We start from the raw sequence: 23,704 nt of genomic DNA, 5'->3' as shown, positions 1-23,704 counted from the left end.
AAGTTCCATCATGCCTCTGCCTTTGGGAACCAAGTTCCATCATGCCTCTGCCTTTGGATCCAAGTTCCATCATGCCTCTGCCTTTAGGATCCAAGTTCTATCATGCTTCTGCCTTTGGGATCCAAGTTCCATCATGCCCCTTTCGGTGTCATGCTTGCAACTGTCAGCCTTGCAATGCCTCATGGGTCCTGTAGTTCCGAAACAGCTGTAGGGCCACAGGTTAGACACCCATGTCCTATTGTATGGCAACAAAACTGTTGAGATTTTAGAAAGAAATAACTAACAAGGCAACAGGGTAACAATAGGCACATCCTAATGGGCACGTTTTTAACGATATCATGACTTTGGAGAGTTTAGTAGCTGAAGACTGTAATAAAATGGTAAAAGGAATTTAGACACTTTTACAAATCTTTGTAAATTATCCCCACTAGTGGACCTGGAATAGAGTCGGGACAGAATAAGGTGTTTGTCAATTATTTAATGTTCTATGACCAAAAAAGGAGCAGTTGCTCCTTCATATGTATGTCCTAAATCTGATGGTATGTGTGTAAAAATCATAATGTTATCTTTCACTCAGTGAATGTCTCTTATACTACCTTTAGTATAATAGGCATGTGCTTTGTATCTGCATCTCCAAATAGTTCAACTGTTGCTTCTTCTCCACCCCACACAGACATTTTCTCATTCCCATTGTGTTTTTATGTTACATTTTTATTTCAATGCTAAAAAATAAAATTTTCATATATGCCAGCAAGTGGAGTTTCAGGCTTTTGTTTTACATGTTCTTCTTTGATCATTTGTCTTTTTTTTTTATTGGTTGTTTACAAAGCTCAATAGCTCAGGGTAAAATTTACAAACTCGTCAGGACAATGATGCCTCCCCACCCTCTGTACAGCTCTATTCTTGTGATACAGCACTGTATGCTACTAATTATATATATATATATATATATATATATATATTGTAAGGTGTTAGCTGGGTAGCGAGGGTGTGTGGCCCCCTGGATGGGTTCACTACACACTGATTTATACAGAGAAACAGCCGAAGACGGTTGAAAGAAAAGATTTTGGTTTATTCTTCCATCTTGCTGGAAACAAGTGCAAGCATCCAAACAGCATAAACAAAATCAAACATAAAATAAACCCTATCCACTTGGAGCGTCTACCTTCACCACACAGGAACCTATCTATGGAGTCTGGCACAGCCTAGTGCTGGGCAGACACTGCTGATCCTACAGCAGAAAACAATAGTCTCTTTTTGATTTTTTTATCACACAGAAAAATCAACAGCACCTCACCTCTTCAAAAGTATTTCTGCTCACTGCTCTCCTTCACTCAGAAAGCCTCAGGATGCAGCAATCAGTAGTAATCCTCTGGATTACTTATAGAGGCCTTAATTGCCTCATTCTGAACAGCTGAAGTTTTCCAACGTCCTTAAATCTTTCTGGCTGCTTCTGCAGCCGACACCTGATAATAATTGGTATATTGTCTAAACAAGGCAGAAATGTATCTCCCGTCTGTGACCACACCCACAGATTTACCTGACTTCCTGTCACAATATATATATAAAACAGTTATAAAACATATGTATAAGCTTTGTAAAAAAATGTAAAAACAGACCCTCATTGCAGGTGCATGTTTGAGTACTAAAGTTAGAGGATCAGTATGGCAAACAGCCAACTGACATTTTTAGTAGGAAGTCATCAAGAATTGTACCTGTGTTTGTTTGCATACAAGTCCCCTTTATTGTACCTGTCCTATCTTTATTATTGACGTATAACAAACAAAAGGTGCAGGTTCTCTGTTTGCTCGATTCTATGGGCAATATGCCAGGGAATGTGTTTGTAGTTTGGTTTCTTAGCTTCAATGAATAGCTGGAGAGTGGCACACTTATAGAGGAATTTGTTTTCTGCAGGAAGATCTGTCTGCATTGTAAGTGCCCACGGGAGGAGCACAGCGCCACGGCGATGCCTCTAGAGATGGAGAAGACCATGAATAAATTGATGTTCGACTTTCAGAGGAATTCCACATCTGATGATGACTCCGGCTGTGCTCTGGAAGAATATGCTTGGATTCCTCCTGGACTGAAACCAGAACAGGTACATTTCTTCTTTAAGTTGGTGTGTACCATGCTGTGTCACCTGTCAGTAGGTAATACTTATGTGCTGTAAGTGAACCTGTCAGTAAACAAACTTTATTTTTGTGTCCTGTAACAGGGTTAGGAAATATGTGGCCCCTACCTGATTTGTGTTTTTCTTTTTTTTCTTTTGCATGTTTTTTTATTTCTTTTTTTTACTCGATTTGTATTTATTTTTGCTTTATTTGTTATCTTTTCATCCCTTTTAACTACCTATGTTTCACCTGTTTAATCATTTTTTCAGTTATCTGCTCCTTTCCTCCCTTCTTGCCTTTAGGTCTTTCTTTTCTTCCTTCTGCTTTTTCCCCTCTTTTTTTCTCCCTCTCTCTCTCTACCTTCCTTCCTTCACCTCCTTCTTAAAATGGAGGTCCGGGAAATAAAAAGAAAATTAAAAGCCAGCAGCTACACATACTGCAGCTGCTGGCTTTTAACCACTTTAGCCCCGGACCATTTTGCTGGTCAATGACCAGGCCACTTTTTGCGGTTTTTGGCACTGTGTCGCTTTAACTGACGATTGCGCGGTCGTGCAACGTGGCTCCTGAACAAAATTGGCGTCCTTTTTTTCCCACAAATAGAGCTTTCTTTTAGTGGTATTTGATCACCTCTGCGGTTTTTATTTTTTGCGCTATAAACAAGAATAAAGCAACAATTAAAAAAAAAAAATGAATATTTTTTACTTTTTGCTGTAATAATTATCCCCCAAAAATATTTTAAAAAACTTTTTTTCCCTCAGTTTAGGCCGATACGTATTCTTCTACAAAAATCACAATAAGCGTTTATTGATTGGTTTGCGCAAAAGTTATAGCGTCTACAAAATAGGGCATAGTTTTATGGCATTTTTATTAATATTTTTTTTTTTACTAGTAATGGCGGCGATCTGTGATTTTTATCGGTACTGCGACCTTATGGCGGACACATCGGACACTTTTGACACATTTTTGGGACCATTGGCATTTTTATCAGTGCTCTAAAAATGCATTGATTACTGTAAAAATGTAAAAATGTCACTGGCAGGGAAAGGGGTTAACACTAGGGGGCGAGGAAGGGGTTAATTATGTTCCCTAAGTGTGTTCTAACTGAAGGGGGGTGGGACTGACTAGGGGAAATGACAGATCGCTGTTCTTACATTTCTCCCCCTGAGGGAACCGGGAGCTGTGTGTTTACACACACAGCTCCCGGTTCACGCTCTGTAATGAGCGATCGCAGGTGCCTGGCGGTGATCGCGCTCGCCGGGCACGTGCGTGGCACCAGGGGCGCTGCTGTCAATCACATCCAGTGACACGGCACACCGAGGGGCGGAGCCGAGTGATACAGTGAGCGGCTATGGCCGCTTGCTGTATCACGGGAGCGCACCCGCAATTACTGACCACCATGCGAGCTCTCTCGCATGACTGTGGTAAGTAATTGCGGGGAGGACCAGAGACAGCCGCCGAGGGACCCCAGAAGACATGGATCGGGGCCACTCTGTGCAAAACAAACTGCACAGTGGAGGTAAGTGTAACATGTTTGTTATTTTAAAGAGAAAAAAAATCCTTTAGTAACCCTTTAACCACTTGAGACCCGCGCTATTGACAAAAGACGTCAACAGCGCGGCTCTCAGGTGCCAACTGGACGTCTTTGGACGTCTTTTAAAGTGCATTACCCGCGCGCGCCTCTGGGGGGCGCGCAGCGGGTAAACACTGTCCTGGCGCATTGCTGGGAAGCCGATGCGTGTACCTGGTGGCCGCGATGTCCGCCGGGTACACGCGATCGTCGGTAACACAGCAGGGACGTGGAGCTCTGTGTGTAAACACAGAGCTCCACGTGCTGTCAGAGGAGAGGAGACCGATCTGTGTTCCTTGTACATAGGGACACAGCATCGGTCACCTCCCCCAGTCAGTCCCCCTCCCCCCACACAGTTAGAACACACCCAGGCTACACAGTTAACCCCTTCCTCACCCCCTAGTGTTAACCCCTTCACTGCCAGTCACATTTATACAGTAATTAGTGCATTTTTATAGCACTGATCGCTGTATAAATGTGAATGGTCCCAAATTTGTGTCAAAAGTGTCCGATACGTCCGCTACAATATCGCAGTCCCAATAAAAATCGCAGATCGCCGCCATTACTAGTAAAAAAAAAAAATCATAAAAAAAAATCATAATTCTGTTCCCCATTTTGTAGGCGCTATAACTTTTGCGCAAACCAGTCGCTTATTGCGATTTTTTTTTTTTTTTACAAAAATACGTCAAAATACGTATCGGCCTTAACTGAGAAATATATTTTTTTTTTTAATTGGGATATTTATTATAGCAACAAGTAAAAAATATATATTTTTTTTTAAATTGTCGCTCTTTTTTTGTTTAAAGCGCAAAAAATAAAAACCGCAGAGGTGATCAAAAACCACCAAAATAAAGCTCTATTTGTGGGGAAAAAAGGACGTCAATTTTGTTTGGGAGCCACGGCGCACGACTGCGCAAATGTCAGTTAAAGCGACGCAGTGCCGGAAGCTGAAATTTCGCCTGGGAACGAAGGGGGTTTATGTGCCCAGTAAGCAAGTGGTTAACAATTCCTCTAAATATAGTGCCTGGGGGACCCGGGACAGAACTGCAAAATGCGGGACTGTCCCGGGCAATCCGGGACACTTGGGGTCACCCTAATGCATTTGTGTTTGAGCTTTGAGGTGCACGCCCTAATCCGATAGGCTGCGCACAATAGGCAGCTCCATACTCGCATCCAATGGCTGTCGGGGTAGAGCAGCTGTAATAGGTAGATGCACATTTTCAGCACGCGGAAATAGACAGTAAACTGGTTGGAAACGATTTCAAACGCTCACTGTTTGTACACTGATGTTAACGGCTTTATGGATCCTGATGAAGGTCTCCTTTATGTGGACAGGTTCTGTTTTCTTTTCAAGTTTCATCCTGCGGCTAAGCAAAGTCTGCGCTCTTGTCTTCCAGGATTTAACTGCATTGTACCTTCTGGTGAGCAGCAGCAGTGGAAATATACATGCTTGTATTTGTTTAAACATGGGAAAGGCACCAACCTATTAGCTATATTACAGTCTGCTTGTGCCGGATTCTTTCTTTGCACTCCAGGATTTTTTAGGAAAAAAAAGAACACCAATCATGTTTATTACCCGTGTTTCAGATATTTCCATTCCAAACTGCTTATTGCCTTAGCAGCCCCTCATCCTAAGCCGTAGAACCTGGGAATAAAATACTTTCTCATGTTTAGTGTCAGGACTCTGCCGAGGCCAAAAACAACAGCATATAATAAAATGACTGTGGAACAGGAAGAGAATTGTTTGCAGTGGGCTGGACAGGCCCCTGGAACCAGGTAGCCAGAGAGTCTCAGAAATCACTCTAGGCGCCTACCTTTTGGATATCCTTACTTATAAAGTAAAACTCCAGCCAAAATTCTTCTTTTTTTTTCTCTCTAGGTTTGAGTAGGGTCGGGAAGGTATTTTTAACCACTTAAGCCCGGACCATTTGGCTGGCAACTTTTTGCGATTCGGCACTGCGTCGATTTAACTGACAATTGCGCGGTCGTGCGACGTGGCTCCCAAACAAAATTGACATCCCTTTTTCTCCACAAATAGAGCTTTCTTTTGGTGGTATTTGATCACCTCTGCGTTTTTTTTATTTTTTGCGCTATAAACAAAAATAGAGCGACAATTTTGAAAAAAAATATATATTTTTTACTTTTTGCTATAATAAATATCCCCAAAAAATATACAAGAACATTGGGGCAAATCCACAAAAAACCCGCCTAACTTAACTTTTAGCAGTTAAGTTACACTGGCGGAAAATGTCTACCTAAGTCCCCGATCCACAAAGCACTTACCTAGAAATTTTCGGCTGTGTAACTTAAGTGCCTCCGTCGCAAGGCGGTCTTCTCATCCAGGGGGCGATGACAATTTAAATGAGGCGCGCTCCCGCACCGGACGTTCTGCGCATGCGTGTGACGTCATTTTTCCCGACGGGCAGCACGCGAAATTACGTTACGTCGGGCTTTGTGGATTGCGACGGGACAATAAAGTTGCGTCGGGAAAAATAAAAGTTACGCGGCGAAAAATAAAATTTGAAATTTAAAAAAAATAGCGGCGGTCGAAAAAAAGGTATGTTTTTACAAGGTGTAAACAGTTTACACCTTGTAAAAGCATCCCTAATTTTACGCATGCAAAACGTAACTTACGCAGAAAACACAAAGCTAAAAAGCTTTGTGGATCTGCCTAAGTACTCATTTGCAAACGCAAAGCGGCATTTCGACTCGAAATGCCCCCAGCGGCGGATGCGGTACTGCATCCTAAGATCCGACAGTGTAAGTGTCTTACAGATGTCAGATCTTATGCCTATCTTTGGAAAAATCCTTCTGTGGATCAGTTCCAAAGATAGGCACAGGGATACGCAGGCTGAACAGCAGTTCCGCCTGCGTATCTCTTTTGAGGATTTGGCCCATTATTTTTTCCCTCAGTTTAGGCCGATGTGTATTCTTCTACATATTTTTATTAAAAAATATCACAATAAGCGTTTATTGATTGGTTTGCGTAAAAGTTATAGGGCCAGATTCACATAGAGATACGACGGTGTATCTCCTGATACACCGTCGTATCTCTGACTTAGGCCGGTCGTATCTATGCAACTGATTCATAGAATCAGTTACGCATAGATATGCCTAAGATCCGACAGGTGTAACTGTGTTACACCGTCGGATCTTAACTGCAATTTAAAAATGGCCGCTGGGGGCGTTCTCGCTGATTTACGGCGAGAATATGTAAATCAACGAGATACGCCAATTCACGAACGTACGCGGGCCCGACGCATAGTTACCCCTGCTTCTATGAGGCGCAGCCAATGTTAAGTATGGCCGTCGTTCCCACGTCAATTTTTTTTTTTTACGTCGTTTGCGTACGTCGATTCACAAAACCGATGGACGCAAGTTACTCTCACGCCAAAACCAATGGCGTCCTAGCGACGTCATTGGGAGCAATGCACGCCGGGAAAATTCGCGGACGACGCGTGCGTATTTAAATCGGCGCGGGTACATCGGATCGGGTAAGATCCGTAGCGACGGAGTCCGCCAAGTGTGAATGAGGCCTAAGGGGCCCTAGGATGATATAGATCTCCAGCTAATCTCACTGTCCCTTTTGTACTGGTGACTGTTGGCAGAAAGTAGGAAGTCACCCACTTTGGACATGTTTTCCGATGACCGATGTCAACGTTATTTCCTCTTACTTTAGGGAGATTTTCCTTCACATCCTGTTGTTTCCCCAGGACAGGAAATGCAGATTTTTTCAGTAATGACATATACGCAGTATTAAAACCTGACTAAAGTTGTAACCCTTCACCTATCACTAAACGTAATAACCAACATCTCATATAAGTCTGACATTGTAATGTAATAAGGTAATTTACAGTTTTTTTAAATGCGCAACATTCATTAAAATAAAACCTGGTCATCATGCCATGTTTAGACACTTACCATTATAGGGTGGCGGCGCTATGTACCTGTCCCTCAAGGCTGCAAGTAGCCATTTAAACACACGTTTTGCAGGTATGCTTCACTGTCATCAACAGAGGAAACTCACTATGTGAAATGCCATGTAGCCATCGCTGGATTGCATGCGTATAGACAAAAATGCCTGAAAAGTCTTAATAGCATCACGGGCCCCTGGGCAAAGTAATGCTCTGGGGCCCCTACAATGATGACAGTGCAGGTAAACAGACATTAAAGCGGGGGTTCACCCTATAAAAAAAAAAAAAGCATAAAATTAGCATAAAATTAGGCATAGTAGCGCGAGCTACAGTATGCCTGTCTTGATTTTTTTAGCGCGGTACTCACAGTGCAATCCTACATTGAAGATACCGACTCCCCGCGGGGAATGGGTGTTCCTATCCAGACGGAGGATGATTGACGGCCGGCTCTGGCACGTCACGCTTCTCCAGAAATAGCCAAAATAGGCTTGGCTCTTCACGGCGCCTGCGCATAGTCTGTGCGCAGGCGCCGTATAGTGCCGTGAAGAGCCGAGACCTACTCCGGCTGTCTTCGGGGAGCGTGACGTGCCAGAGCCGGCCGTCAATCATCCTCCGTCTGGATAGGAACGCCCATTCCCCGCGGGGAGTCGGAATCTTCTATACAGGATTGCACTGTGAGTACCGCGCTAAAAAAATCAAGACAGGCATACTGTAGCTCGCGCTACTATGCCTAATTTTATGCTAAAATGTTGCTATGGAGGGTGAACCACCGCTTTAAAGTGGGGGTTCACCCTTAGAGGGCACTTTTCCCCCTTAGATTCCTGCTCGTTTTCTCTAGGGGAATCGGCTATTTGTATTAAAATATGAGCTGTACTTACCCGTTTTCGAGCTGCATCCTCTCCGTCGCTTCCGGGTATGGGCTTCGGGAATGGGCGTTCCTTCTTGATTGACATTCTTCCGAGAGGCTTCCGACGGTCGCATCCATCGCGTCACGATTTTCCGAAAGAAGCCGAACGTCGGTGCGCAGGCGCAGTATAGAGCCGCACCGACGTTCGGCTTCTTTCGGCTACGAGTGACGCGATGGATGCGACCGTCGGAAGCCTCTCGGAAGAATGTCAATCAAGAAGGAACGCCCGCTCCCGAAGACCCATACCCGGAAGCGACGGAAGAAGATGCAGCTCGAAAACGGGTAAGTACGGCTCATATTTTAATACAAATAGCCGATTCCCCTAGACAAAACGAGCAGGAATCTAGGGGAAGAAAAAATTTTTTTTTAGAAATGGGTGAACTCCCGCTTTAAGTAGGTAGGAGGCAGACTGCCTCCCCTGTGTATCTATCACGCTCAGTGCCATCATGGGGCCCCCAATTTCAGGGCAGTGTGGGCTCAAGGACCAGCTGCTTTGGGGAAAGTGCAGGGCCCCCCATGCAGCTGGGGCCCCTGGGCAGTGCCCAGGTGCACCCTCTCATTAAGACAGCCCTGGCTGCAGCAGATCAGCAGCACTGAGATGCAACATAGAATGAAAAAGGTGCAAACAAGTACTTTATTAAAACATACTTGGCAGTTATTTATGATGCACTGTGCACATAGCAACCTAAATGACATTCGGTTCTTCATTATAAAACAAAAATAGCATTCAGTTCGATTTTGCATACATTTTAAGATCCTGCTGGGCCCTACATAGGGCTGAAGAAAATGTGCCCCTCCCTTTAGTTGTGTTGAAGACTGCTGGCACTTGTCAAATTAACGTCAGCTAACACACTAGCAGAGCCAAGGCTGAATATAAATCTCTCTAGGTTGTAAACAGAAGAGCCAGGGGGGAAAAGCAAGGGGAGTTGTATAGTCAGACATTAAGTTGGAAAAATGTACAGGTAGCGTGAAAGTGACATTGTGAAAGTTGTCGTTCAGTGCTGGGTGATAAAGCAAATCCTAAGAGCAGTCCAAATTGGTTTGCTTGTAAAAGATGCACGCCACCAGTAAGGGCAAGCCTCAGCCCTGGTATGCATTACATAGAGGAAATGACGGCATATGCCAATTATGTGACTTGAACCCATAAGCTGCTCTAACACATTGTACACCCCACATGTGCAGTTAATGAAGTTTACATTTCCTTGGCTCTCCCAATACACTATGAAAACCATAATAATAACTGCTTTTTATTATTTATTTTTTTACCCCCTCTGAGGCCTACAACACACTCTGGCAAATGTGAATTGGCCTAGTACTGATATCTGGAGGTAACTGGTACTTTAACCACTTAAGACCCGGACCTTTAGGCAGGTAAAGGACCTGGCCAGTTTTTGCGATTCGGCACTGCGTCAATTTAACTGACAATTGCGCAGTCGTGCGACTGGCTCCCAAACAAAATTGGCGTCCTTTTTTTCCCACAAATAGAGCTTTCTTTTGGTGGTATTTGATCACCTCTGCGGTTTTTTTTTTGCGCTATAAACAAAAATAGAGCAACAATTTTGAAAAAAATTCAATATTTTTTACATTTTGCTTTAATAAATATTCCCCCAAAAACATATAAAAAAAAGTTTTTTCCTCAGTTTAGGGCGATACGTATTCTACCTATTTTTGGTAAAAAAAAATCGCAATAAGCGTTTATGGATTGGTTTGCGCAAAATTTATAGCGTTTACAAAATAGGGGATAGTTTTATTGCATTTTTATAAAAAAAAAATGTTTATTACTAATGGCGGCGATCAGCGATTTTTTTTGTGACTGCGACATTATGGCGGACACTTCGGACAATTTTGACACATTTTCGGGACCATTGTCATTTTCACAGCAAAAAATGCATTAAAAATGCATTGTTTACTGTGAAAATGACAATTGCAGTTTGGGAGTTAACCACAGGGGGCGCTGAAGGGGTTAAGTGTGACTTCATCTGTGTTTCTAACTGTAGGGGGTGTGGCTGTAGGTGTGACGTCATTGATTGTGGCTCCCTATATTAGGGAACACACGATCGATGACGGCGCCACAGTGAAGAACAGGGAAGCTCTCCCTGTTCTTCAGCTCCGGGGACCGATCGCAGGACTCCAGCGGCGATCGGGTCCGCGGGTCCTGCGGTCACGGAGCTTCGGACCGGGTCGCAGGCGCGCGCCCGCGACCCATGGCTGGGCACTTAAAGAGGACGTAACTGTACGTGCTTGTGCCCAGCCATACCATTCTGCCGACGTATATGTGCAGGAGGCGGTCCTTAAGTGGTTATTAGGCAGGGTATTACTTGTATGATTCTCTATCACAATTTCAGTGTTTGGTTTTAGGCATCTTACAAATTTGTAAAAAAAATGGGAACTTGTGAATTTAAATAAACAAGTCAGTTTTAATTACCGTATTTATCGGCGTATAACACGCACAGGCGTATAACACGCACCCTAAGAGGGAAGTTTTAGGAAAAAAGCATTCCAAAGCCCCCTGCGTATAACACGCAGGCACAGTTTACCCTCTATTTTCAGGGTAAAAAAGTGAGTGTTATACGCCAATAAATACAGGGGGCCGGATTCAGAAAAGAGATACGACGGCGTATCTCTGAGTGCGGTCGGTCGTATCTATGCGCCTGATTCAGAGAATCAGTTACGCATTGATATCCCTAAGATCCGACTGGTGTAAGTGTCCTACACCGTCGTATCTTAGGCTGCATAATCACGCCGGCCGCTAGGTGGCGCTTCCGTATAGTTACGCGAGGAATATGCAAATGAGCTAGATACGCCAATTCAGAAACGTACGTCCCGCCGGTGCATTTTTTTACGTCGTTTACGTTAGGCTTTTTTCGGCGTATAGTAACCCCTGCTATATGAGGCATAGCTAATGTTAAGTATGGCCGTCGTTCCGGCGCCGAGTTTTGAAATTTTTACGTCGTTTGCGTAAGTCGTTCGCGAATACGGCTGTACGTCATTTACGTTTACGTCAAATCCAATGCGTCCTTGCGGCGTAATTTGGAGCAATGCACACTGGGATATTTAACATTAAAAAAAAACGTCAAAAACGCGGGGTCAAGTAAAATTTAAATAAAACACGCCCCCAACATCCCCATTTGAATTAGGCGGGGTTACGCCGCCACACATACGTTATGCCGTAACTAAGGGCGCAAGTTCTTTCTGAATACAGAATTTGCGCCCAAAGTTACAGCGGCGTAACGTATCGGAGATACGTTACGCCGGAAGAAAGATGCGCTCATCTTTCTGAATCCGGCCCAGTATCTTTGCAATCTACATACCCAGGCATTGGTGCAATCTCTCTTCGTATAAACAAGTAAACAGCACCTTTAAATCTTATGAACTCTTCTCCTAGCTACATGGCCAACCCTGGCAACTAGTATCCAGGTTCTTTTTTCTCATCGCCAGTTGTCATAGCAACAGAATTGAGAAATTAACAAGTTAGGTTTTCTCTTAAAAGAAAAAAAAGCAAAGGAATTTGCAAAGGATATCCGTGAATAAACATTTACACTAGTAAGAAACTGTACTTTAAAATAGATTTCACAGTTTGTAATTTAGAGTAAGCATCCTGCTCCATATAAACGATAGTTCGAATGTTAATATTGTATTGTGGCATCATAGCAAACTCTCCACACAAAAAAAAAAAATATTACCCACTTATTATCCCACTCTGTGTTCTGGGTGCCAACCAATGGCATGAGGGCAAACATCCGCCACAACGGTGAATCGTGGCGGAACCCCTGGGAACTTCTCGCAGAACACTAGGGTTCTGTAGAACCTTGGTTGAGAAATCCTGGCCTAAACATAAGCCTAAGAACATATGACCAGAAGAGAAAATAGCCTAAGGCCTCGTACACACGACTATTTTCCTTGACAGAATCCATCAAGAAACTTGGTGGCAGAGCTTTTTTGCCAACGAAAACGGTTGTGTGTATGTTTTTCATCGAGGAAACAGCGGTAATGCGAGGTGGGCAGTAAGAGATGATGTCATCTCTCTGCTGCCTGCCGCAACGCTGACAGAGATTGGCAGAGACTGCAGCAAGCACCACGCGGGGACAGGGGGAGGAGGTCTGACCAATATCGGTCAATTTCTGACCGATACTGATTATTTGAAAAGTGTGAATATCACCCCCCAATAACTGGCCAACCCCTAATTTGGACTCTTTCATCATTTGGCCCCTCTGCTGTTTGTACTTTGGATAAGCACTGCCCTACACTACTGTGCCAGTGTTAGCCTCTGAAAGAATCCATGGGGCAGATTCACATACAGCCGCGTAAAATTGTGCGGGCGTAACGTATCTGATTTACGTTACGCCTCCACAACTTACACAGGCAAGTGCTGTATTCTCAAAGCACTTGCTCCGTAAGTTGCGGCGGCGTAGCGTAAATCGGCCGGCGTAAGCCCGCCTAATTCAAATTTGGATCAGGGGGCGTGTTTTTATGTAAAACGACTGTGACCCGACGTGATTGACGTTTTTGCGGGAACGGTGCATGCGCCGTCCGTGGAATTTCCCAGTGTGGATTGCTCCAAAGTACGCCGCAAGGACGTCATTGGTTTCGACGTGAAAGTAAATGACGTCCAGCCCCATTCACGGACGACTTACGCAAACGACGTAACTTTTTCAAATTTCGACGCGGGAACGACGGCCATACTTAACATTGGCTGCGCCTCATATAGCAGGGGCAACTTTACGCCGGGAAAAGCCTAACGTAAACGTCGTATCTGTACTGCGTCGGCCACGCGTACGTTCGGGAATTCGCGTATGTAGCTAATTTGCATACTCGACGCGGAATTCGACGGAAGCGCCACCTAGCGGTAAAAAAAATGCAGTTAAGATCCGACGGCGTAAGACACTTACGCCTGTCGGATCTAATGGATATGTATGCGCAACTGATTCTAAGAATCAGGCGCATAGATACGACGGCTCGGATTAGGACTTACGACGGCGTACATGGCGCTGCGCCGTCGTAAGTCCTTTCTGAATCTGGGCCCATATTTCCCTATCTCTAACTTTCACTAGACATAAAAAAAAATCCCGTTGGTGGCTGTGGGCAGTCCGTTTTGACCTTTTCATGCGTGAAGCTTAGTGCCCACGGAATAGCCAAAGCTCAGATCAGGGAGCTTATTACATGTTCAACTTAAGAAGCGTAACGCCACCTCCTCATTACACCTTCCTCCGAAGAGAAATGCTTTTCAGGTCATTAAATCTCACTGGATTTTTCTAGCTCTCGGTCTCCAGGATCTCTCCGCGTGTGTTCTGTTGTGTGTGAAAAACTATTTTTACCGCAGCGACGATATTACAATAAATAAAAAATACGCGGCTTGATTTTTTTGCTGTACTTCGGGACCCAGAAAAGTCATAATATTAAATTATATTGAATTATGTAAATTTGTCATAGTTGTGTCATTTTCGGAGAAGGGTACATTTGAAATAAAATTGCTTGTTTCTGTGGATTCCTAATGTAGCAAGGTTAGAAACCATGACAGGTAGAAAATAGAAATTTCCATTATGTGTAATGTAATTCACTCTCACAACCCGGTTCCCAGCTATGTGGAACTAATTCCTGTCAGTCAAAACATATCCAGCACACCCGCGATATAAGTTTCCTTTCCCAGATACGATGCAGCTTATAACATATCTATAGTGCCTAGATATAATATATCTAGGCACTTGCTTTACCTTTTAAAAAATGGGTATTTGCAAATGATTTACTAGAATAGTAAAAAATATGTGGTACTACAACCCAAACAGTAGAAAGTAAAGAAAAATTTCTCTAATTTTATAAAGAATACCCATATGTCAGAATTTGCGAATGAATCAGGCTACGCTTGATAAAGGCCCAAGCCACAAAGGAACATGTTCGTTATAGATGGAACTTGGGGGTGGGGGCTGGGTAAGTCAGCTCCTGGTTTCCCAATTACCGTATTTATCGGCATATAATACGCACCTTAATTTTAAGAGGGAAGTTTCAGGAAAAAAAGTTAAATTTTAAATAAAAAACTTTGAAGCAAAATAAGGGTCAGTTGCCCATCAATGCAGCCTGATCAATGCCCATCTGTAGCCTCAAAATTGCCCATTAATGCAGCTTGATCAATGCCCATCTGTCTGCAGCTTCACAATTGCCCATTAATGCAGCTTGATCAATGCCCATCCGTAGCCTCACAACTGCCCATCAATGCAGCTTGATCAATGCCCATCTGCAGCTTCACAATTGCCCATCAATGCAGCTTGATCAATGCCCATCTGCAGCCTCACAATTGCCCATCAATGCAGCTTGATCAATGCCCATCCGTAGCCTCACAATTGCCCATCAATGCAGCTTGATCAATGCCCATCTGCAGCCTCACAATTGCCCATCAATGCAGCTTGATCAATGCCCATCCGTGGCCTCACAATTGCCCATCAATGCAGCTTGATCAATGCCCATCTGCAGCTTCACAATTGCCCATCAATGCAGCTTGATCAATTCCCATCCGTAGCCTCACAATTGCCCATCAGTGCAGCTTTATCAATGCCCAACTGCAGCTTCACAATTGCCCATCAATGCAGCTTGATCAATGCCCATCTGCAGCTTCACAATTGCCCATCAATGCCCATCTGCAGCCTTCCCATTGCCATGAAAAAGCCTGATCAATGCCCATCTCAGGGAGGGGGGCGGGATGAGCGCCGTCAGATTACATACAGCGAAAATCTCCTGTTTACTCGCATCTTCTTTAATACAAAGTCCCGCCTCCTGGACTGGCTTCTATGATATACAGAACACTGGTCCAATGCTGGCCCAGGAGGCGGGACTTCCTATTACAGATGTCGCTGAGTAAACAGCAAATTCTCGATGTATGTAATCGGACGGCGCTTGTCCCGCCCCCTCCCCATTCTCTCCGCGGCAGCCCAAATTGCAGTATCGGCGTATAACACGCACACACTATTTGCAACCGATTTGCAGGGTGAAAAAGTGAGTGTTATACGCCAATAAATACAGTATGTCATCTGGCACTTTTATTGTTTCAAATTTCTAGTTGTTACAGCTCCAAACTGCACAAACTGTGAGTGGCAGTAATTCAAACATGATTTATATCCAACATTTCTTGCAATTTACCTGAGTGCGGCCACATTTATAATTCGACAACATACAAACCCTGATGAAGGAGGAGTGTCTGAACTCCTGAAATATGTTGGCTTTTTTTAATTTAATAATTAAAAAAAATACAACTATGTAAGTCCCCTTTCACACCTGCGGACCATGGCGGCCATTTTAAAGTCGGCCATTTTGAATCCAACTTTTGTTTTTTCAATAGGAAGAGGGTCATGTGACACATCAAACTTATAGGGAATTTCACAAGAAAAACAATGGTGTGCTTGGTTTAACATAACTTTATTCTTTCATGAGTTATTTACAAGTTTCTGACCACTTATAAAATGTGTTCAATATGCTCTCCAGTGACATGCGGCGAGTGCTACGCTGTGGGCTCTTGCTGAATGAAGCCACTGATGTTTCTTCATTAGACCCCTTTCACACTGGATACACCTATAGCGGAGCTTTAAAATCGCGGTAAATTCGCAGTAAAATAGCTGTGTTTTACCGCTAAAGTTACGTTAAAACCAAGCACACCATTGTTTTTCTTGTGAAATTCCCTATAAGTTTGATGTGTCACATGACCCTTTTCCTATTGAAAAAACAAAAGTTGGATTCAAAATGGCCGACTTCAAAATGGCCGCCATGGTCACCACCCATCTTGAAAAGTTTCCCCCCTTACATATACTAATGTGCCACAAACAGAAGGTTATTATCACCAACCATTCCCATTTTATTAAGGTGTATCCATATAAATGGCCCACCCTGTATGTTTTGCTGCTGGGGTATTTGGCCCTTCTAGAGTCTCTGTTGGTGATGTGGCCTATAGGTGTCTCAAAATGCCCCTCCACCCACCAGCAGTGACGGAATGACCGTCATCCACTCTGTCAGTTTTTTTTCTTAGAAGATATATTGGTACGTTGTCCAGGAGAGAAAGAGTTATGGATTACAGGATGCCCAAAATAGCAACAAAGTCTTCCCTTCAATCAAAAAAAAAAGATGACTTCAGCCCCTCTCCCAGGCTAGTAGTGTGCCTTTAGGCTGGGTTCACACTACACGACTGTTGTACGACTGGCATCCTACTTTGCCTACATCTGTCCTATGTCGGTCCTACTTCCATCTGACTTGAATGAACAAGATAATATTTTGCTCCCACGTTGTGATAGTCCGACTTGTCATTTGAAAAAATCAAAACAATCCCAGAGTGAGATAAATTCATTTTACTGCTGCAGTAATCACCATGTTGGATGTCACATGTCGGATGGTTAGGACAAGGATCCTACTTTGATCCGACTTCAATGATATTCAGTGGGCTGAAATAGGAAAAAAGTCGGGCAAAAGTAGTGCAGGGAGCATTTTCAAAGTCGGACCGACTTGTGTCGGACCAGTTAAAGTGGATGTAACCCAACTCTCATCCTTTCTAAACTACTGCCATAGTGCTGATCTATAAGGATATAGATGCCCCCTGCATGTATCCTCACCTGTCCAATGTCTCCCCTCTGTCTGTTATGAGACTCGAAAAACTTCAGATTCTGTGGGTGGGTCTGTTGTCTGGAGCTTGGTGGGTGGAGTCGTGATGTCAGTAGACTTCCCGCCCACTTCTACACTCCCCTTGCCAACATGCATTTTCTCCTGTGTATTTCTTACACTAAATTATGCTATGATCACTAACATCCAGTCAAAATCCAGAAAAGTAACCACATGACTTCAGAAAAGGAGTCGGGGTGGGAATTAAAAAATAATGCCTGTCTCCAGGCTAGTGCATGAGATATGAAAATAACCTGATGTTGCAACTGTGATCAGATGACCTCAGACACACACACACTGCAATTCTTCCCAGCTCTCACTAGATACATCTAACCTAAATCAGATCACTTGTCTGTGTATATTCTGCTTTCTGTTCTGTGTTTTCACTGCAATATACATACATTTCCTCGTCACACTGAACGATGGATTACACCCCATGATGAGAAACATCCAGTCAAAACACAGTGGGCTGGATTCACAAAGAGTTACGCCGGCGTATCAGTAGATACGCAGACGTAACTCGGAATCTAAGCCTGTCGTAAGTTTAAGTGTATGCTTAAACTGAGATGCACTTAAACCTAGCTAAGATACGAACGCCTGCGCCGTCGTATCTTAGGGTGCAATTTTTCCGCTGGCCGATAGGTGGCGCTTCCGTTGATTTTGGCGTTGAATATGTAAATGACTAGATACGCCGATTCACGAACGTACGCTTGCCCGTCTCAGTAAAGATATGCCGTTTCCGTAAGAGGTACACTGCGTAAAGATAAAGCTGCCCCCTAGGTGGCGTAGCCAATGTTAAGTATGGCCGTCGTTCCCGCGTTGAAATTTCAAAATTTTACGTCGTTTGCTTATATCGTCCGTGAATGGTGCTGGACGTAATTTACGTTCACGTCGAAACCAATACGTCCTTGCGGCGTACTTTGGAGAAATGCACACTGGGATATGTACACGGACGGTGCATGCGCCGTTCGTAAAAAAACGTCAATCACGTCGGGTCACCCTCCATTAACATAAAACACGCCCCCCTCATCCTCATTTGAATTAGGCGCGCTTACGCCGGCCCCATTTACGCTACGCCGCTGTAAGTTAGGAGGCAAGTGCTTTGTAAATACAGCACTTGCCTCTCTGACTTAAAGCGGCGTAGCGTAAATACGATACGCTACGCCGCCATAAAAATGCGCAGATCTACGTGAATCCAGCCCAGTAAATGCAGCCAATCCTGGGAGAGCTGAAAGGGAGAGGAGAGGGATGTGAATTGTGAACTTTTTACACAGGATGTGTCTCCAGGCTACTGCACGAGATATGTAAATAACCTGCCACTCACAGCAAGGGGGCGGAACGGACGAAGGTTTTTCTCTGTAAGTCCGTTTTATTTCACTAAACAATAAAAAAAGGATTGCTCAGGGCTGGGTTAACTCTGTGTGGCAAGACTGGGCACAGATGATAGGAAATCTTATACCCTACATTGTGACATCAAAAAAAAATTCTCGGGTTTACATCCACTTTAAGGCTTTTGTTGGTAAAAAAAAAATGCACTGGTGCCCCTAGGGACGCAGCTACGCCACATGTTTGGAAGGGTTTTCTTGTTTGGTAAATATAAAAGCAAGAGAGATATAATTTGCACTTTATAAATCTTTTATATATAAATAATACAAAACTATACTCGGCTTTCCAAATCTGCATGCTAATTGGTGCGCCTCACATTGGTTTATGTCAGGAAAACATCGTGCCTCTCTATTTTAGTCGGTGACAGCTGGTATGCAAACTGTTCACTTTTTCTTTTTAATCAGTGTTAGATTTTCTTGCTGGTATCTTTACACTTGCTGTACATTCAATCAGATGAAAAGATTTTTCTACTTTAATTATTTCCTCGTGGATCTGCACTTTGTATGAAAGGAACATAGAGGCTGCCGGTTAGAACATGACACCTAATAACATCCGGAGGGGATTTGTTTTTCGAGCAGCGAACTAAAGTTTCACACACAGAATTCCCATATGCCTACCCCTCCTCATCAAAATGATATATTAAAAAGTGAACTCCAGGAAAACCGTTAGATACACAGATTAAATATATAAATAGGAGTTGTTTTGCTTGTCAAAGGCTTTGTAATTCTGTCTGTCCAGTTCTGAGATTTGCACAGCTGAGCTAAATTTGTGATCTGCTACTTCAATTAAGCAATACAGCTAAGGAAACCTATACATGATTATTTATTTACAGTGGAACCTTGGATTACGAGCAATATCCGTTCCAGGAGAATGCTCAAAATCCAAAGCACTCACATATCAAAGCGAGTTTCCCCATAGAAGTCAATGGAAACAAAAATAATTTGTTCCGCATTGACTTCTATAGCATGCAATACCATATGTGGCCAGAGGTGGAGGGGCGCCAGAGAGCTGTAAAGGCCCGGGGACAGCTCTGGTGAACTCGGTAAGCCTCGGGAACTGAGTATTTCCGCATTTTCCTGAGTATTTCCAAGCATTTCCAATCGGCTCCGCTCGTCTCCGGCACCCCCCACCTCAGGCCAAACGCGGTAATGCACAACGATTTGACCTGAATCCTTCCCGTCTTGCGAGACAACACTCGCAAACAGAGTCAGGATTTTAAAAAAAGTGCTCATATTGTGAAACGCTCGTTAACCTCTGTTGTGCTGGCCAACACTATACCAATGTTTGACACTATTAAGGGATTATTTTTCCCTAGGTGCATTATTTTAGGTTTAGAAACATTGGGATACATAGCTAGATTCAGAGACGTTTACACCGGCCTATCAGTAGATACGCCGTCGTAACTCTGAATCTACGCCGTCGTAAATTTAAGCGTATTCTGGAAACCAGATACGCTTAAATTAGGCTAAGATACAGCGGCGTAAGTCTCCTACGCCGTCGTATCTTAGGGTGCATATTTACGCTGGCCGCTAGGTGGCGCTTCCGTTGATTTCGGCGTAGAATATGCAAATGAGCTAGATACGCCGATTCAGAAACGTACGTGCGCCCGCGCATTTTTTTTACGTCGTTTACGTAAGGCTTTTTTCCGGCGTAAAGTTAGTCGAACAAAAAGCTGGCCTAGCCAATGTTAAGTATGGACGTCGTTCCCGCGTCGAATTTTAAAATTTTTACGTCGTTTAGGTAAGTCGTCCGTGAATGGGGCTGGACGTAATTTACGTTCACGTCGAAACCAATACGTTCTTGCGGCGTACTTTGGAGCAATGCACACTGGGATATGTCCACGAACGGCGGGTCACTAGTCATTAACATAAAACACGCCCCCTGTTTCATCATTTGAATTAGGCGCGCTTACGCCGGCCCATTTACGCTACGCCGCCGTAACTTAGGAGGCAAGTGCTTTGTGAATACAGCACTTGCCTCTCTGACTTACGGCGGCGTAGCGTATATGCGATACGCTACGCCGCCTCGAAATTAAGCCAGTCTATCTGAATCTGGCTAACAGTCTCTACTGCTTTGACCAGCAATGCCAAATCCTGTTCCTCCATGGATATCAACCCTATTGCACACCTTTGGGTTGTCAGCAAAAATACATACCGTACCCACTTACATATACAGTACATTGCAGATTAAATAGAACAGGACCTAGTACAGAGCCTTGTGGTACACCACTACCTAGTGCTGCCAGGGAACTCGCTATGCTTCTAGAGGCATAGGCATGGCCCTCTAACATCCCTCAATGTAGTGCTATGAGCCTCACTGACCAATGTGAAGCATGATTTGCAAGAGTGGGATGTAACATTGCCTCCAAGGAGTTTATGGACTTCAACTGTTTTTATCCCAATTTCAATTTGTTAATTTTAATGAGAGCACTTTTTTTTTTTTTTTTTTACATTTTTATACACACTCACACTGCCAGTTATTTCCAAATAATTCTAAAATAGCCTCTTCTGCATACATAGTATAGTATTATTATTAGTATTTTACTGCTAAAGTAAAAAGGTCAAAATCCTGGACAGTTCAAACAGAGCATGCGATATTATAGTTCTATATCAATTTCACTATTTCCCTTAAAAATCTGACGAACCTATTCCACTGCTGTTTTCAGAACTTCCTCATTGGTCATTAAGGGCGGCCACCCTTCACATTAAAGAACCAACAGCAGTGCAAGTTGAGATTTCATAAAAACACTCTATATAGAACAGGGCAGACTCTGCAGTGAGAACTGAGCGATCAAACAACGCTCTGTTCTTACTGCTCCCTGTCCTCTCCTCCAGCTCTCATTGGAGCGATGGGTTGTGGAGGGGCATGAGGGGCTGGCTCAGGCTCTTAACAGATCACTGAGAGCCTGAGTCAGCTTCCAGTCCAAGCATCTGGGTCAATCCCAACCATATGGTTGGGATCTTTCCCGTGCCTGGCCCAGCTAAGTTATGTCAACCAACAGCGGGCTTTGGCCCATTCACCTGAAAACAGATCACAGAAGTGCAGAACGAACTGCACTCCTGTTATTCATAGAGAAGATATGGTCAAGAAGGTGTAAGCCATACTTCTCCTTTAACCCCACCCTAGACTTTGATTGATATTGGTAAGGATTACAATGAGCACAGAGAAGCCACCCTATGTGCATTGTCTCTTTTGACATGGCCCCATAAAACACCAACTGCCGACAAGTGCATGCTTACTTATGAAGTGACAGGCAGCTGCATAGCTTTGTCCAGTTGGGCCATCCCCTTGGTTTACTGCAGAGAATAAAGCCGCGTACACACGATCAGTCCATCCGATTGAGAACGGTCTGATGTCATGGTTTAACCGATGAAGCTGACGATGGGTCCGTCGCGCCTACACACCATCGGTTCACACTGTATGGCAGGGCTGGGTCGATAGGGTAGGTAGAATAAGCAACTACCTAGGGTACTTCAGTTGGAAGTGGCGCACAAAAAGCACAGGATCTGCAACTTATGCTTCTGATGTAGTCCGAATGCTTATGTGGTAGGGAGCACTTTGGCATTTTTGCTTTGGATGTTCAAGCACCTTGACCTACCACTTCTGCATAGTATTCCTGTTCACTTCTCCAGCAGCTATGTATGGAGGTGAAAGGAAGAGTTGAGGAGCTAGGCCAGCACAAATAGTTAATAAACACTCCAAGAAATGTAGTGGGCTTTGACTTGCAAGGAGGGAGGGGGCTGTGCCAGGGAATTGACTCTTCCCGAAGAAGTCAAATTTGCTAGCAAGTTCAGCGGCACATTACAAGTCAGTCAACACATTTTAATATGTGTTATGACGTGCACTATGGTGTAAACAAACCATGAGTATTTATGGACCTCTAAGTTTGTGGATAGTGACATATCCTTTTAACAGCTGAGACAGAGGATGTGTGTGTCATTGCCTTACTTGAATTTAGAACACTGCGACAGTCATACTGGCTGTTTCAGCACTTATCCCTTCTTCCCTACACTTCAACCTGTTCTTTTTTTTTTACAGCTCATATCATCTTGCCTAAAATACGTAAAAAAAAAAAACTAAAGCCTTAAATTGTGCTTGAAGTATCTTAGTACAGCTTATATGTTTTATTAATAGAGCTGCTAAATCCCAACTTCCTCACTTCTTCATTTATTAATTCGCTCTCTGATTTGATGTGAGACATTATTTTTCACTGAGAATAGGAGCTACCTCTCACATTAAATATTGCAGACACCTACACATAAAAAAATAAAATACAAATTGTGTTAGTATATGAAATGTTTGTTTGTCTCATGCACTGTGGATAAAAACAGCAATGAGATCTGTGCTTAGTGCTTATCCACCATGATGAAAACTGAGAATTATAAGGCCCCATGCACACGAGAAGCAATTACAAACACCTCTAAACTCACGTTTTCAAAGGCAAAAACCGGCTTTTAAAACGCCCGTTTTTGCCGCAAATTGCGCGGCGTTTTGCCGCGTTTAGCGGCGTTTTACCGCGTTTGAGGCTGTCAGCGTTTATCTCAAAGACATTGTAGACCCTCCCAAAGCTTTTAAACGCAAAAAAAAAAAGCTTCTGAACCCAAAATTTTGCGTCTGAAAAAACGGACATAAACCCAACTGCTTTAAAACGCCAAAAAACGTGATTGTGTGCATGGACACATAGGATAACATTAAATGATAACATTAAATTAAAAATGCCCAAATGCCTCTGAACTCAAGTTTAGCAGCGTCTCGTGTGCATGGGGCCTAACTCAGCCAGTATCTCATAAGGGGTCACCCACCCAAGTCCGCCAATCACATCCCTCGCCGGCACTGTTTGCAGACACAAGGGACTGGTAGTCCAGCGTTACAGATTTGCCCATGCCAGCCAATCCTGTGGCATTGACTCTTCTGGGTCCTGAGAGGTCCTTCCACTGGACAGCCTATAGGAAGTGTCCACATCATGCTGATGATGACTGAGGCCCCGTTCACACGACTGAGTTTCTCGGCCAAAAGCAGCAAGAAGCTTGCTGGGTTTTTTTTTTGGCTGAGGAAACCGGTCGTGTGTACACTTTTCGACGAGGATCTCGTCGGGCCAAAAAGAGAACATGTCCTCGGCGGCAATGGGAAAATTTGGCTCGCCGAGATCTTCGGTGGCTTCACAAGGAACTCGACGAGCAAAACGATG

General features: G+C 43.8%; 1 protein-coding gene across 1 annotated transcript in view; it reads left to right on the top strand.

Moving 5' to 3' along the window:
- The window catches only part of PRICKLE2 (prickle planar cell polarity protein 2), a 396,885-nt gene that overhangs the window by 282,577 nt on the left and 90,604 nt on the right, over window positions 1-23,704 (top strand). Inside the window, exon 3 of the mRNA XM_040359177.1 lies at window positions 1,915-2,115. Within this exon, the coding sequence (XP_040215111.1) occupies window positions 1,915-2,115 (201 nt within the window). The remainder of the gene's footprint in view (window positions 1-1,914; window positions 2,116-23,704) is intronic.

Source organism: Rana temporaria, chromosome 7, assembly GCF_905171775.1.
Source record: "Rana temporaria chromosome 7, aRanTem1.1, whole genome shotgun sequence".
NCBI classification, from domain to species: domain Eukaryota; kingdom Metazoa; phylum Chordata; class Amphibia; order Anura; family Ranidae; genus Rana; species Rana temporaria.
The sequence above is the reverse complement of the archived record's forward strand: the minus strand, read 5'-3'. Positions and strand labels throughout refer to the sequence as shown.